The sequence below is a fragment of the Grammomys surdaster genome, unplaced genomic scaffold (assembly GCF_004785775.1).
Source record: "Grammomys surdaster isolate TR1022 unplaced genomic scaffold, NIH_TR_1.0 126063, whole genome shotgun sequence".
Lineage (NCBI taxonomy): Eukaryota > Metazoa > Chordata > Mammalia > Rodentia > Muridae > Grammomys > Grammomys surdaster.
The window spans coordinates 2,211,663-2,227,950 of NW_021620873.1; the positions used below are offsets into that span (position 1 = coordinate 2,211,663).

Below are 16,288 nucleotides of genomic sequence, written 5' to 3' on the forward strand. Positions count from 1 at the left end.
CCTGACATCATGGGTTTTACAGAACACTGTAGCTCTATGCTGCCTTTAACAAAGTTACTGTAGATGTGCACTTTTAATAATTATCCTGGCTGGGTGTAGGGGCACACATCCATTAATCTCAGCACTCAGGAGGTAGAGGCAGGAGGATCTCTGTGAGTTCAAAGCCAGCCTGATCTACACAGTGAGCTCTAGGACAGCCAGTGTTACATAATGAAACCTGGTCTTAAAACAAACAAACAAACAAACAAACCAAAAGAATATCCTGCGGCTGCAGGGATGGCTCAGCACGGGCTACTCTTGCAGAGCACATAGACCAAGTTTACATGTATATCCAGCTAAATCTCTTCTAGGGGAGAGGAGCCAGGTTTTAATCAAACTCTCAAAGGAGCCCCTACTCTCAATACTAAGAGCCTTAAAATCTTCTTTGGCTTTATATTCTTGGAGAAAATCCCAATCCAAGTATGTTAAGAGCAATGTAACAAACCCTGCGTTTCCTGAGCAAAGGCCAATCACTATTAGACCACGAATAAGGCATGACGAAGGCTAATAGTCTAGAACTGCCATACCTGCAACTGTGTTTGTTCTACAAGACAGAATTATAATAAGAGACAGCTCAGCCGGTAAGAGCAGTAAGAGCCCTGGCTGTTCTTGTAGAGGTTTGGGGTTCAATTCCTGGTTCCCACATGGTGGCTCTGTGACTCCAATTCCAGGCGATCTGATGTTCCTTTCCTACTGGCACAGGCCCTAGACACACAAGTGGTACACAGGTATACATGAAGGAAGAACTCTCATACACATAAAGCTAAAATTTGAGTAAAATATCTAATTTGGAATTAGCTTGTATCTGATACATAGAATATGCTTATATTTTTTTCTAGTTGCAGGCACAATAAACCAAAGAAAATCTCTAACCACTAGTTATATATAAAGTATTTATTTTTATGCACATATTTACCTACAAAATTTACAGAAAATGAAACAATGCAGAACATATAGAACACCCTCTTAGAGAGTTCTTAGAAGCAGAGGGTTTTATTGCTGCAATTCAGAGAATGCAATTTTATACACAGGAAAGTCAAGATGAACACATTAAGTTAAACGGCAGCTTTGTTAAACGTTTTTGTCCTATTATTCAAATTTAGTTTAATGTTGGATGAAATTTAAAATATTGCTGATGAAATAATTTAACCTTTTCAAAATCTTCTAATAAACGGGTAAAAGGCACCTCTAGTACTTTAAGCATTTACAGCAATCCTGACAGTTTCATTTTAAGGGCTCCCATAGTCCATGTGGCTGTTGCGCATACACAGTATGCCACCAACCCTCTCCAGCAGTGAGAGCTGCAGGCTCTGGTTTGTGGTATGGTTCCGTGTTCCGTGACGGGCTGAGCCCATCATCTACACCAGGACGGGACTAGTGTAACACGTCTACCACAGCATAAAATCCAGTCACCTAAAATGGACTGTCAAATTCCCAGACAATACATAATTTTTTAACTTGTACATTCAGAAGACTTTGGGGTGTTTTTACAATTTTTTTTTAAAGTAATTTAGTGTTAAATGAAAACAATTTACTGAAAAATATAATAGTTGCCAGAATCCAGTATCGGGCTTAACAAAAATTGTCGAAACATGTATAAATTTTTCAACATAATGGAGATGAGACGTGCTCAGTCTAAGCGGGATCTTCTGCGGTTCCTGCAGCGCAATGGGAGGAGGCATTAAGAATGAAAGGCACACGTAGTAGCCAGTTTAAGGAGCTGTGGAGATGTCAAGCAGATGGGTCCTGAAATACTGGTGCAGGAGAACAGAGTCCAGACATTTTCCTCTTGGTTTAACATTGGCATTGATTTGCTATTTACAGTAGTTTGCAAAAATACATTATAAAAACTGAAGGAGGTTTGGTTTCTAAGTTTAACTTAGTAATACGCACATACTTCATCTGCAGAGTTCTGTGCAGGGGCTGAAGTGCTGAAGAGACACTAATACTGAACACAGGTAATCAAAGGTACTGAGGCGCTGAGAGCTCAGCCAGCATCGTCAAGATCATCTGGGCAAATGTTGCATGCTTCTTGTCAGTTGCTGCTAAGCTGTCACATGTCCAACTCCAAAAGGACTCCTTTATGGCATTTTGCTCTACCCCTTACTTGAGGAAAGACTGGCTTAGGTTCCCTACAATAGTGTAGACTGTCATTGAACATGAGGTCTAGGTTTCAAAATTAGTTTGCCTGTCTGTAGAAAGAAAAGGAAAAAGAAGTCAGTTCACAATTCTACTTAAAATACCACCAGTTATTTACGAACTTTTAAAAGCATTTTAGGACCATTGTATCAGGAAAAGGCACTTGTTGCCAAGGTTGAACTTGAGTTCGGCCCCCAAACCAATATGATAGAAACAAAGAACTGACTACTCCATAGCTTTCTCTTTTTCATGGGCACTGTGACTTGCACGTGTGTGTCACACACAAACACACTCACTCACTCAATCCATTCATTCATTAATAAAAAGGTAAAAATATTTCTTTTAAAAGAGGTATTTGGTAGAGCCGGTGAGATGGCTCAGCCAGCAGAGGGTCCTACTGACGTGTTTGACCACTTTAGTTCAATCCCAGGGCCCGAATGTGGGAGGAGACAAACGATTCCTACTCGTTGTCCTGGGATCTCCCCTGCCTCCCAAGTGCTGGGAATAACACTACACCACAACACCCAGCAACATCCACACCTGTCCTGATGTTTGTTAGCTGTCAAGTGCTTCATGGTGACACTGTCCAGTCAGGCTGCCACTAGCCTTATGCAGGTGAGTACTTAAATGGAATTAGTTTAAATAGAGATGTTTTATAAAAGATAGAAATGTTGAGGAAAATACCAAAAGAGGGGAAGTGTGAAGGCAGTAAAAAGAAAAAAAATACACTAAATAAAAATTGCAACGTTTAGAGATTTGGTGTATTTCTGTTTGTTTTTTTTTTTGAGACATGGTTTCACTATATAGCCTTAGCTGACCTGGACTGGCCTTGAACTCACAGAGATCCATTTGGCTCTGCCTCCCAAGAGTTGTGATTTATATATCTTATTAAACTAAATTTTATTTATAATACATAAAATTATTTGGACAACATGCTTCTTTCCACACAAAGTTTTTATTCCTTAAGTTAAAAAGTAAACTAAAGGGCTAGGTGGTGGTGGCGCACGCCTTTGATCTCAGCACTTGGGAGGCAGAGGCAGTCGGATCTCCAGGTTCAAGTCAAACATGTTCTACAGAGCATGTTCCAGGACCTCCTGGGCTACACAGAGAAACCCTGTTTTGAAAAACAAACAAACAAAAAAGTAAACTAAGAAGCTGAAGACACCGCTCAGCAGTTAAGAGCAAACATGGCTGCTGGTTGAGATGGTGCATGATTTTAATCCCTACACTTCAGAGGAAGAGGCAGGAGGATCTCTGTGAGTTTTGAGGCCAGCCTGGCCTACAAATGGAGGATAGCCAAGGTTGTTACAGAGAAACCCTGTCTTGAAAAGCAAACAAACAAAACAACAACAACAATAACAACAACAGAGCGAACACGATGACTCACAGCTATGTATAACTCTAGTTCCGGGTACAAACATGGTGCACAGACAAATATGCAGGCAAAATACCTGTGCACATAAAAATAAATCCTGGGGGCTGGAGAGATGGTCTAGTGGTTAAGAACACTGGCTCTTGTTCTTCCAAAGGACAAAGGTTCAATTCCCAGTACCCACAGGGCAGCTCACAACTGTCTGTAACTCCAGTTCCAAGGGATCTAACATCCCCACTCAGACATACAGGCAGGCAAAACATCAATGCACATAAAATTAAAATAATAATAATAATAATAAATCTTAAAAAAAAAACCAATAGTCAGGGATATGAATACTCACATACTTCTGGTGGTCAGAATATCTAAGAAATATTCTTGGGTCTTTTTGGTTTTTTTTGTTTTTTTTTTTTTTGAGACAGGGTCTTTCTGTATGTAGCCCTGGCTGTCCTTGAACTTGCTCTATAGACCAGACTGGCCTCAAACTAAGAGATCTGCCTGCCTCAGCCTCCCTAGTGCTGGGATTAAAGGCGTGAGTCATCACCACCTAACTAAGAAATGTTTTTGTAGAGCTGAACCACATATATAAAAACTAAGCTGTACCAGTAAGAATAGAGACCATATAACCCAGACTTTTCTTTTTAAGGGTTTATCTGAAAGAAGCTAAGATTCGGCTGGAAGATTTATACAGATGTGTTAGTAAACTGTTGTTTGGGTGTCTACTGTGTGCCAGGGACCATGTGAAGTGCTAAAAGATTTAGTAATAAACGACACAAAGCAGCTTCTACCACAGTGCAATTTAATTCCAGTGGGAAACAAACACACACAGTATGAAGGATGGGAAAACAACTGTATGTCAGATAGGAGGTTAATTTACAAGGCAACCAGTATGTAACTAGACATAGCAAAGACTTCAACTGAGATAATTTGGGTACAGAAGTGAGCCTAGGACTTTGCATGTGGTTAATGGCCAATAATTAGCGACTCTTAAATCCTAATGCTGGGTCAACATGTTCCTTTACTAGAAGCTAATAAGAATACACAACAAAGCTGGGCGGTGGTGGCGCACGCCTTTAATCCCAGCACTCAGGAGGCAGAGGCAGGCGGATTTCTGAGTTCGAGGCCAGCCTGGTCTACAGAGTGAGTTCCAGGACAGCCAGGACTACACAGAGAAACCCTGTCTTGAAAAAGCCAAAAAAAAAAAAAAAACCACAACAAAATATAAAAACATGATTAATTAGGAAACTAAGGCATGAGACACGCAAGTTTGAAACCAGCTTCAATAACATAGTAAATTCCAGGCTAGCCTAGGCTACAAACCAAAACCCTGTCTCAAAATTTAAAAAAATAATAAAAATGAAAAAGATGCAACTGTCAACACTACTACTTTGTCTGGCACCACTATCTGTAGTTGTCCCAGAAGGCTCAAGTGTTAAACAGGTAAAATCTTGTTTTGTTCAGACAGTCTTAACCCTGTTCCTGCTTTTTTCAGTTAGTACTTTTTATCTTCAGGCAAATCTCAAATTTGTATACTGCTAAGAAGAGCCTTGAACTTTGATCTTCCTGCTTCTACCTTTAAGTGCTGGGATCACAGATGTCCACGTCCTGCCTGGTTTCCTGTGGTGCTGAAGATCAAACTCAAGGCCTGACAGATGGTAAGCATCCTAACAGCTCAGGCTCTGCCTTCACTCTTGACTCTCCCAGTTCTCTAGTACTGAGGTTACAGGTGTGTACCACTATGCCTGATCTAAAGAACCCAGAGGTCTGCTTTCCTAAAACCAAACATGTCAGTACTCCCTCCCCATTTTTGTTTCTTTGAAAGAGTCTCGCTATGTAGAACAGAGTGGCTTTGAACTTGAAGTAATCCTCTTGCTTTCCAAGGGTGGAGATTATAGACAGCAGCAATCATACCTAGCTACAGGTCTATTTATTCTAACGAAAAAATACTTACATCATCACAAGACATATTGTATTCTGCTAATACCGTTCGACATCGAGCAGCTATACTGAACCAGTATGGTCAAAGGAAAATTCCCAATGCAAGTCAAACTTCTGTTATGGTCTAGACATGAAATGTTGCTCCAAAAGGCTCAAGTGTTAAAGGGTTGGTCCTGAGCCATTGGCATATGGGAGTAACTGAATAACAAAGGGACAAACGTCATCAATGGAGTAAACCACGGGTACATTCATAGCCAAGGGGGGTGGGGTAGGGCTTAGTCCACGGATACAGGTCACTGAGGGGTGACTTTGAAAGGCATAGCTTGTTCCTGAACCATTCAGTCTGTTTTACCCATGCTCGCTGCCATGACGCACTGCCTTACCACAGCCAAAACACAACTGGGCCAGCCAATCATGGTCTGAACCCGTAAAAATCAGGAGTCAAGACAAATCTCAGGTATTGAATCCACGGGGATAGAACATGATTAACATAGCTTCTAACAACCACTTAGCAACCAGGATGGTTCTTCAGCTTAGTTACAATAACAAGATGCAACTCGTGGTAAAGGATACATTGATGGTGCAACTACTCTTTTGTGTATTCCAGCAAAGAACAAGCCTATGAGAGTTATACAGCTAATAGTGAAAAACGGATGGTTCCATAAGGACGTGAAGAAGGACACCTGTAAAAGAAAAGTGTGAGATATAAAGTCTTAGGATACTGACTCCTACCTCCCTAACTGTACAGACATTTGTAATGTTTTATCATCTAAACCACAAAGGCAGGAAACTGCCACAGTCTTCACAACTCTAGTTTTCTTTATTGTGCTGTGAAAACAAACTCATACTTGATCTTTTTAGTATGGTAAGATAACAGCAATACATATCACTCGTGCCAAACTCTAAACTGTTTCAAATTCATTCCTAAAAATGAGGCCTTCACACCACACACACACACACACACACACACACACACACACGGGGGGGGGGGAAGGGGGAGAGAGAGAGAGAGAAAGAAAGAGAGAGAGAGAACAAGAACACACACAAGAAAGGGGGGGTTTCTCTGTGTAGCCCTGGCTGTTGTGGATTCACTTCTGTAGAACAAGCTGGCCTCAGTGATCACCTGCCTCTGTGGGATTAAAGGAGTAGCACTGGCCTTCAGTCTCAGTGAAAACAGATTAAATTTGATTTATTATTCTCCCTGACAAAAAGCTTCCTCCAGGTATACACCTTTAATTTCGACACTCAGGAGGTAAAGGAAGGTGGGTCTCTGTGAGTTCAAGGCCAGCCTGGTCTATATAGGTAGTTCTACATGGTGAGACATTGTCTCAAAAAATTAAAACCAACCAACAAAAGCTTCCTTAAGAGAATGGACCTGCTGCGTCATTGCTAACCTGGTCAGGCACTAACCTTCCTCTCCTGCCCCACCCTCCACATAGAAGTTTAATGTTAAGCTTCCTTGTTAGCTTAATGTTTACGCTTCACCACCACCTCTGCTTGAAATAAATAAATAAAGCTTATTTTAATTTTTTTAAAAAGCTGTTTTTAAAGCTACTTGAATAAAAAATAATGAAAACTATGACATTTTTAAAAATGAAGTTGCCTCTGAAGTAGCTCCGATTCTAATGGCCACAGGTCCCTGACGTGGGGAAACTGGCTAGTAGGGACCTATAAAGAACTAGAACTCAAGAGAAAGAGAAAGGGCTTCATTTAGATCTGGGCATAATGAAATGACTGCAGGAGAGTAGGAAACACAACTCTAAGACTATGTAGAGGGGACAAGAGTCCACCAGGATCCATGCTTGGAACAATGACACCAAAGGCAGAAGGCTGGGAAATAAAAATGACCAAGAAGGAAAAGATGAACATGTAGAATGTCTAGAAAAAGAAAGCAAATGGACTGAAAACTACACAGAAGAAACACTCAAGGGAAACACACCACTTCCCCACATGAGATACCTCATGGACTAAGAGAGAGAGAGAGAGCTAAACACACATACACATTCAAGACAAGAAAAGCACTAGGCATATATGATCAATAAGGCCGAATTAAAGAACAAGATTGAAAACACTAGGAGAGAAATATTCCCGAGATGAGGCGATGCTGAAGACAAACTAAGTCCCAGAGATCTTTCTTTGCTTTCTGTTTTGTGAGATAGAGTCTTTTTGCAATCTCTGAGATTTACTGGCTGCAAGATGGTTGGCTGGTAAAAAGTGCTTGCCACCAAGCCTGATAACCAGAGCTCAATCCCCAGGACCCACATGGTGGAAGAGGAGAGCTAGCACCTCCAAGCTGTCCTCTGACTGCCACAGGAGTGGCAAACTCTCAGTCTGAGCCCCCCTCCTCTTCCTGTAAATAGATAAATAAATAAGTGTTAATTTAAGGAAATCTGAGGGTTTTTTCTGTTTTGTTTTTGTTGACAAGGTTCCTTCATATGTCCCTAGCTCTTCTGGAACTCACTCTGTGAACCAGGCTGACCTCAAATTCAGAGATCCATCTGCCTTTGACTCCCAAGTGAGGCATTAAAGGGTGTGCCACCATGCCTGACTGAAACTCTGAGTTTTGACTTCAAGATGGATGGCTGTGTCTATACAATGTTAGCACATAAAGTATTTTGTATTTTATGTGCGCCTATGTGTATAATCTACGTGTATAGTCTATGTGTGTGAACTCACTTGCTTCTGTGTGGAGGCCACACGATTCTTCCTCCATTTCCATTTCATCTTATGTTTTAAGACAAGGTCTCTCACTGAACCTAAGTTCACTGATTTGGCTAAACGGCTGACCAGCCAGCCCTGGGATCCTCCATTCATACCAACCTTGTTGTCCCCAGCAGCAGGGTTAGACTCAGACTGTCACGTCTGGTTTTTCCATGGTTGTCAGAGTTATGAGCTCAGGTCCACATGCTTACACAGTAGGAACTCTGCCACTGAGCCACCTCTTCAAGCCCAGTACTTAATATTCTGAAAGTTGTTTGGGTTTTTTTCCTGTTGTTATTTAGCAACAATGCCTTACCATGTAGCCCAAGCTGGCCTCTGTGTCTCAAACCTCCCGGTTCAGTCTGCCATGATGCCAAGATTACAGGACCACACCACCACACCTGGCTGTATGTTTTATTTTAATTAGGTCAGTTGTTCTAGCCTCTTTCCCTCCATTGCAACAATCAATGACATCGAAACAGCAGTTTCCTCCTTTCAGGAGTTTGCAATATCATTTCTTTCCCTGGCTTTTGTATTCATACCTCCTGCTTCAGACACAATTGCTGGTTAGAACTCTCATCAGGTTTGGGGTTATTAAATACTGAAGTAAAAAGAACCAACCCTAAGGCTAACAGCTATCTTCTCACCTAATTTAAAAAATTACATTAACTACATAGTTTTGGGCCGATTTCCGATTACATTTAATTCTCCATTTTATTAAGATCTCAACTAGCTGAAATCAGCTTATATTTTCTCAATTAGAAGTAGACTCATTTCCCAAGACAGAATTTTTCAATCTTCTTGCCAACCTCCTTCCACCCTTCCCCTACAGATGAGTACCAAGTACAGCCTTCAGATCAGAGTTCTATAAATGAACTCACAGGAGAGTTATCTGTCTGCAATAAAGCTCCCTCCATTATCATAAACTCCAGCACCAACCTTCCCTGCTTCCTGCCCTTTCTTGACATCTCCCCTTTAGTGGACAGTCAGGGAGGCTACATGCTAAACAGTGCCTCCCCCCCTTGTCGGGACTGCCACCTAGACAGATGACAAAAGCCTTCTTAGGCTCCCCCCTGTATAATGTAAAAAGACAACATAGAACAACAGATGTAGTCTACTCAATTATAACTTTAAAAGAGAGGGCTAATTTTTAAGATTTCTGAAAATAAGACGGAACTGAACAGCTGGGGAGAGGTAATCACTGAAAAACCTAAGAGTCGCTGGATGTGGTGGCATGTGCCTCTAATCCCAGCATTTGGGAAGTGAAGGCAGAGGCAGGTGCATCTCTGTAAGTTTGAGGCTAGCTTGGTCTACACAGCAAGTTCTAGGACATTTAGGACTACACAGTGAGACCCTGTCTTGAAGGAAGAAAAGAAAAGAGAAAAGGAATCACATAAAACAAAAACAAAAGAAAAAAGAAAAGAAAAACCCAAGACTTCAGGTTTTCTAATAAAAAAGGACTGAGCTTGAAATTAAGTCACTAGGAGAAAGAGATAGAAACTTCAGAAACGTTTTATCAGCTTTCATTAAATAATCCTTCAAGAGCTAACATCATGAAATTCGATATTGCATTTGGTATAGTGAAGTTCCTATCCAGTGCCCAGTGGGAGACCTCTTGGTGTTTCCTATATTAAACTCCAGGCAAGAAACGTGCAAGGACTAATGCAGAAAAAGAAAAGCTTTGCTAACTCAAGGGGTTAGCCTGTGTTCTCTTCAATGACAATGAAAACACACAGAATTAACTGTGACTCTGTGATCAGGTCACTTAGAGATCAATTTATAATTCAATTCTGTCAACTTCAATGAGTTCCATGGCCTAGAAATCAGTGGTGACTTGGTTTCTTTCCTGATTTTTGGCCACTTGGTCTAATGTTTATCAGTTTATCAGTGTTTATCAGTTATATTTGTCTTTTTTTTTTTTTTTTTGGCATGTCATCTCAAATGCTTTTTAGAATGAAGAAAGGCATCAACAGACAATTCACTTAACTGCAATAAAAAGCTGGTACTAATGATAGGCGAACAAAACTGAAGGAAGAGTATGTTCATGTGGAAGGGAAAAATTCAAAAACTGAGTTAAGAAATAACAAACGGAGTAAATTTTCTTAGGCCCTTTCCCTTATAAAGATAAGTAACTCACAACAGCCAACCGGAGTTTTCCTTAAGCAAGTGATCTCAGAGCATGTTGTTAAGGATTGACATCATTAGTAGCAGGTACAGGTACCTCGGCATATTTCATAATTAGCATCACCACATCCAGTATCTCATTTAATCTGCTAAAGACTTTAAGACAAAATTTCTACCTTTTGTGTCTCAGGATCTATTAGCCAGTTCCAGGCACCAGTAGCTGTGCAGACAGACACCACTATAAGAAGCACTGGTGAGAGATAAACACAAAATCAGTAAGCAGACACACCCTCCTCCCCTTGCTGCCTTGATACACTTCCAGCAGTGCCTAAGAGACACACCCAAAGACTGCAACACTTGACGGAAGTGGATCAAGAGTCAGACATGCCATTTGAGGGACTCTCTTCAACATTCTGAATGCTGGCAACTGAAGGACAACAGCAACTTTCTGCTTCTTGTTTAGAATTCATGTGAATAAAGATTAATACAATTAAAACCAAGAAGCTAGATGGCATATTTTAACATAAGGCCCCATGTTCAACATGAGACTTCCATTGCGGTTTTGAGCTGATCTTTGCAGGGCTTGTAAACTCTAATTGGAAAGGAAAAGAAAATCCCTATTTTCTAAACACACACACTAAGGCTCCTTTCTGAAGCACAGAGCGGCCCAGAGGGTTGGGACTGAGGGGCTGTGCCATGCAGACTACTGAGTTAAACAAAGGTCAGTGCTGGTGAGTGTGAAGTCACTGTGGAGCACACCAATCAGTACTGATTTTTTAAAGGGACTGAAAGAAAAGACTTAAGGGCTAGTAGAAACCAGAAAGGGTTTAGTTTTTTTCCACCAAGCTTTTCTCTGTGTGTGTTCACATGTGTGTACCATGGTGCACATGTGAAGATCAGAGGTACCTGTGGGAACTGGTTCTCTCCCTACACCAGATGACTCCTGGAGACTGAACTCAAGTAATCAGACAATACTTTTACTTGCTTAGCCATCTTGCCAGCTTGCCCCACCTTAATCTAAATAGATTATAATTAAATTGAAGAAAAAGGATGAAAGGACACAAGGATTTAGCTAATGCTATGGAGCTAAAGATAGTTCTTTTATTTCAGTAACGCTTCATGGATTTACAAATGGGAAAAGCATTTTCAGAGAACAGAAACATAGTAAAATCTTAATCACCTGGAATTTCTAGAGATAGGGGTAATAAAAAATCATTTTAAGTATTTAGTAATAGAATCAAAATTATCTCAGCTAAGAACAAATTAAACTCAATACCTTATTCTATATTTCCAGAAATAAATATATTATATTACACAGATGCTTTTATATAAAATGATAAAACCAAAATATTAGAAAGGATCTCATACACATGCTTTTATTTCATTGGTACATTAGCTAAGCTGATGGCACTTGCATGAGGCACATGGAAAGTAAAGTGTGTTCATCATATGATGTCTTAAAAGACAGGGCAGCATTACACATATTTTAAAAGGCTTTCTAGCAATGGTTGGGGAGCAACTTCTTTGTAAACAAGATCCGCCGGGCGGTGGTGGTGCACGCCTTTAATCCCAGCACTCAGGAGGCAGAGGCAGGTGGATTTCTGAGTTCAAGGCCAGCCTGGTCTACAGAGTGAGTTCCAGGACAGCCAGGGCTACACAGAGAAACCCTGTCTCAAAAAACCAAAAAAAAAAAAAAAAAAGTAAAGATCCCTAACTTCAGCAGGGCTCTTTTAGTCCTACAGCCTGAGCCGAACCTTGAAATAACATGTCTTCACAGGGCTGACAGCTCAATAGGTAAGAGCACATGCTGCTACTGCAGAGGATCCGGGTTCAGTTCTCAGTACACGGTGGCTCACAACTGTCCCCGACTCCAGCTCTAGGAGGTCCAGCACCCTCTGTCTGACCTCCTTGGGTACTAGGCATGCACATGGTGGTGCACATACATACATGCAGGCAAAATGATCATACAGATTAAGATAAAAATAAAAATTACATCTTCCAAAAATATGGGGCTGGAGACTTGCTCAGAGGTTAAGAACACTTGTTACAGAGGTCCTGGGTTTGATTCCCAGCACCACATGGAGGCTCACCATCTCCTCAGACACAGCTGTATATGTGGTGCCCAGATGTACACGTAAGCAAAATGTTCATCAACAAAATGATAAACATCTGAAAAAATTAACAACAACCCCCCCCCCCAAAAAAAAAATACCAAGCCTTTGTGTTGTCTCTGTGGTTCACAAGAGAGCATGTCTAACAAATATAAGACCCTGGAGCTTAGTCCCAGCACTGAAAAATAGGTTACATCCTGACTGTACTTGTAGGCAGAAATGAAATCTCAGTAGCCCATCTTCCTAAGACTAGCCCAAAGCCGAATGGTACAACACATCTGTGCTCCCAACAACTGGAGAAGCAGAGGTAGGAGGAGCACTGAACCTAGGAATAGGAGGCCAGCCTGGGCAAGGCAGTGAGATCCCACATCCAAAAAGAGGGATTGAAAGGAGAGGAAGAGACAACTCGGTCTCGGTACAGAGGAGTGGAGCATTCTCCTGGATATCCTGGCTGTATTCGTTCACATTTCCCACTATGCCCCTTCCTTGGGGCAGTAACTAGAGTTCAGTCAAATCATACTTTCTGGCCTTCGCAATACTCAGGAACAGGCAGCGCAAAGGTCAAACTCTGTTCTGGGTCAGGCTTCAAAGCGCACCATCATGCTGTATTAAAGTCCAACTAAGGAGGTCACTTAGATGGCCCATCTAGTAACAACGCCTGCCAACAAGCCTGATGACCTGCATTTGAACCCCCGGACCCACAAGCTGTCCTCTGGGCTGTGGCCTGTGAGTGATCCTGCATGTATGCACATATGCGCACAATAAACACATATAATTTTTTTTTAAATCAACTACAGAAAGTGTCATAACCTTTGTTTTTTAAAATATCTATGTAATTTTACATAGATATATCTATATGTATCTGAGTGTATGTATGTACGCTATATGTATGCAGAGCCTTCAGAGGTCAGAAGATGTGAGCCACCATACAGGTACTGAGGACCAAACTCAGGTCTTCTGCAAGAGCAGTAATAGTAAGCACTCTTACTACCGATCTCTCCAGCCCTACACCATAACCTTCATACATGTAATTGGATGCTTTTTTTTTTTTTTTTTTAAAAAAAGCAAGAGCTTTGTGCCTGCTAAGCAAATGCTCTACCACTGAGTCATCCCAAGTCAAAATATTTTTTTCAAAAAAGATTTATTATTTTAAATTATGTATATTTCTGTGTGTTCATAGGGGTTTGTGTACATGTCTACAGAATCTAAAAGAGGGTGTCAGATAGCCTGGAGCTAGAATTACAGGTGGCTGATGTAAGTGTGGGGACCTGAACCTGTGTCCTCTACAGGATCAGTGTGCACTCTGAGTCACCAGGCCACCACTCTAGCTCCAAAGTAGGACTTTTCTTAACAAAACTGTACTTCGATAGCTTGCAGGCAAACTGTGTGTTGCTTATGGAGTTTCTTATGTGTGGTGTGTACATATTCATGTATGTATTTACACTGTGCATATGTGTGAGCAGCCAGAAGTCAATGTACAACTTAATTTATGAAACAGAATAGCTCACTGAATCTAGAGCTCACACAGTACTAAAATGTTTACTGTGTTTTTAATGAAAGTTACAATTTTTAATAAAAGATATGTATCTTGAGGCTGGAGAAATGGCTTAACAGTTAAGAACACTGGCTGTTCTTCTAGAAGTTCAATTCCCAGGACCCACATGACAACTTACAACTCTCTGTAACTCCAGTCCTAGAGAATCTTTTGGGGATTGGACATATGTAGTACACAAACATAAGTGCAGGCAAAACACCCATACACATAAAATAAAATAGAAATAATATTTGGGGAGGGGGCGGCTTGGTAGACAGCTCAGAAGTTAAGAGCACTTGCTCTTTCAGAGAACCTGGGTTCAGTCCCCAGCACCCACACGATAGCTTACAATCATTAGCAACTCCAGTTGCAGGGTATATGGTACCCTCTTCTGGACTCTGCAGCCACCAGGCATGCACTTAAAATTAGAGAATACATATTTTCATAGAAAAATAAAAATTCAACCATACAAAATAGTCTGTCCTTTTAGGGTAACCAGTCATAATTTCCCCTTTCTTTAAAAAATTATTTACTGTATATGTAGCTGCATGATATGTATAGACATTTATGCCACACAGCACAAATGTGAAAGTCAGAAGAGAAGTTTGTGGAGTCTGCCCTCTCCTCCCCCTTTAAATGGCTTCTCAAGATGCAACAAAGGCTTGCAGGTTTGAACTGCATTCACCAGAGCCATCTTGCTGGCTCATAATTTTCTTAAGTACTTCTTTGTCATACATTGTCAACTGCACTAAGTAATACATTTCAAAGTTGTCTAAACTCAGAAATCTTAGAGCTTAGTAAAACAAGGATTTGCTAGTCAAAAGTTTTAAATGAAAGGGAGTCGTTCCTACTTAGGAATAACGCTATCAACCGCACTTTATTTTCCCTTAGAAAACATTCAGCAACTTACTTCTCCAGCGTCCAGTGGCAGGTTGCAAGCAATGAATATATTCAGTAAGTCTTCTTTCGAAAGCCTTGAGATCTAGGTAAAGAGAATTCAGTTCTCTACCTGCTCTTTCTAGTCTGAACTTGACAAAATGAAATTTTAGTTCGATAAACTAACTGCTAAAGGTCTTGTACATCAAATTACTTGTGTCATGCACTGTTTGCTTATAATGACAATCTTAAGTACACAACAAAAACATCACTTTTCTTTCATCCAATTTCTGGAAACCGGTTGGTCTACTTTTAGAAGCTTGAAAACCGGTATGCTGGAAGACTAGCAGCAACTTCAGCGAGGGCCAAAAGCTGAAATTGGGGAGTTAGAAATACAAGGGGCCAAAATCCAGCTTAATCTTAATTCTGTGGAACCAAGAACTTTCTGTTGAAACATCGAGATCCATGAGGTCTAATTGACTACAATTATCCGATTCAGGCCCTAGCTTTTATCATTAATTGATGGCTATGTAGTATGGGCTTACTAGACTTCCGTAGACAGATAGCGGGCTGTGCAAAAGATACTCCCTTTCCTCCTCGGAATGGGTTACCGGTGATCGTGCGGCCAGCAGCAGAGCGCCTACGTCTTCTGCTGTGACAGCATACCTCTGAATGAAGTACGGTGTTATTCCCACAGAGGTGTTTTTTTTTTTTTTAAACAAAACAAAACAAAACAAAACTTTGGAAGGCCAAGAGCACTTCCAAATCCCGGCAATTACAGAAGCCAAGGAAGAAACAAGGGTTACTGCTCGTGAGGTTGTCAGACAAACGGAAAATGAATTCGCACTCTACAACAAGCAAGGGCTCGTCAATGAGAAGGGCCCCCAGCCCCAGCGGGGGGAAGGCGGCACCCCTCCGTGGCCGTGCGCCCCGTGCCCCGAGCCGCGGACCCGCCACGCCGCCCTCGTGACCTCCTCAGCCTCGGGACGGGACCGAGCGGACGACACACTCTACCTTCCGCCTGTTCCAGCGAGTTCATGTCGGGCGGCAGCTCCGGTCACCGGCGCGGCCCGGTCCTCATCGCAGCCCGCCCTCCCCGCCCCGCCGGCAGCGCCAACTCCCACCTCTAACCGCTCCCCTCAGCCCCTCCCCTTCGCACCGCCCATTTTCTAGAAACCTTGAGCTTATTGGATATCTCTGCCAGACCCCTCAACTAAACTAGTTTTCTATTGGCTGATTTCAGCAAACGCCTTCGGGGACCCAGCGTTGGAGCTCAGCTGGAAGGGCCAAGAATAGCGAGCAGCCAGGCTGATATAGCCATGGCGCCGCCTCCTGCCTCGGGGAGGAACTGAAGTCTGTCCAAACATACTTCATTTTAAAAGCTTGGTTCCTTTCTTAGTTCTTAAAACAATGATTGAGCGCCCACTACCTTCTGGGTAGTATTCTGGTTGCCAA

At 41.6% G+C, this 16,288-nt stretch overlaps 1 protein-coding gene across 1 annotated transcript; it reads right to left on the bottom strand.

Annotated features, from left to right (window-relative positions):
• Positions 1-915: 915 nt before the first annotated feature.
• Positions 916-15,970, bottom strand: Cnep1r1 (CTD nuclear envelope phosphatase 1 regulatory subunit 1). The gene is made up of 6 exons (XM_028755560.1): positions 15,848-15,970; positions 14,868-14,939; positions 10,489-10,562; positions 6,062-6,171; positions 5,502-5,556; positions 916-2,231 (listed from the first exon to the last, which is right to left on the bottom strand). Exons 1-6 carry the CDS (start codon positions 15,870-15,872, stop codon positions 2,190-2,192), a joined length of 378 nt encoding a protein of 125 aa, XP_028611393.1. The 5' UTR covers positions 15,873-15,970; the 3' UTR covers positions 916-2,189.
• Positions 15,971-16,288: the final 318 nt, after the last annotated feature.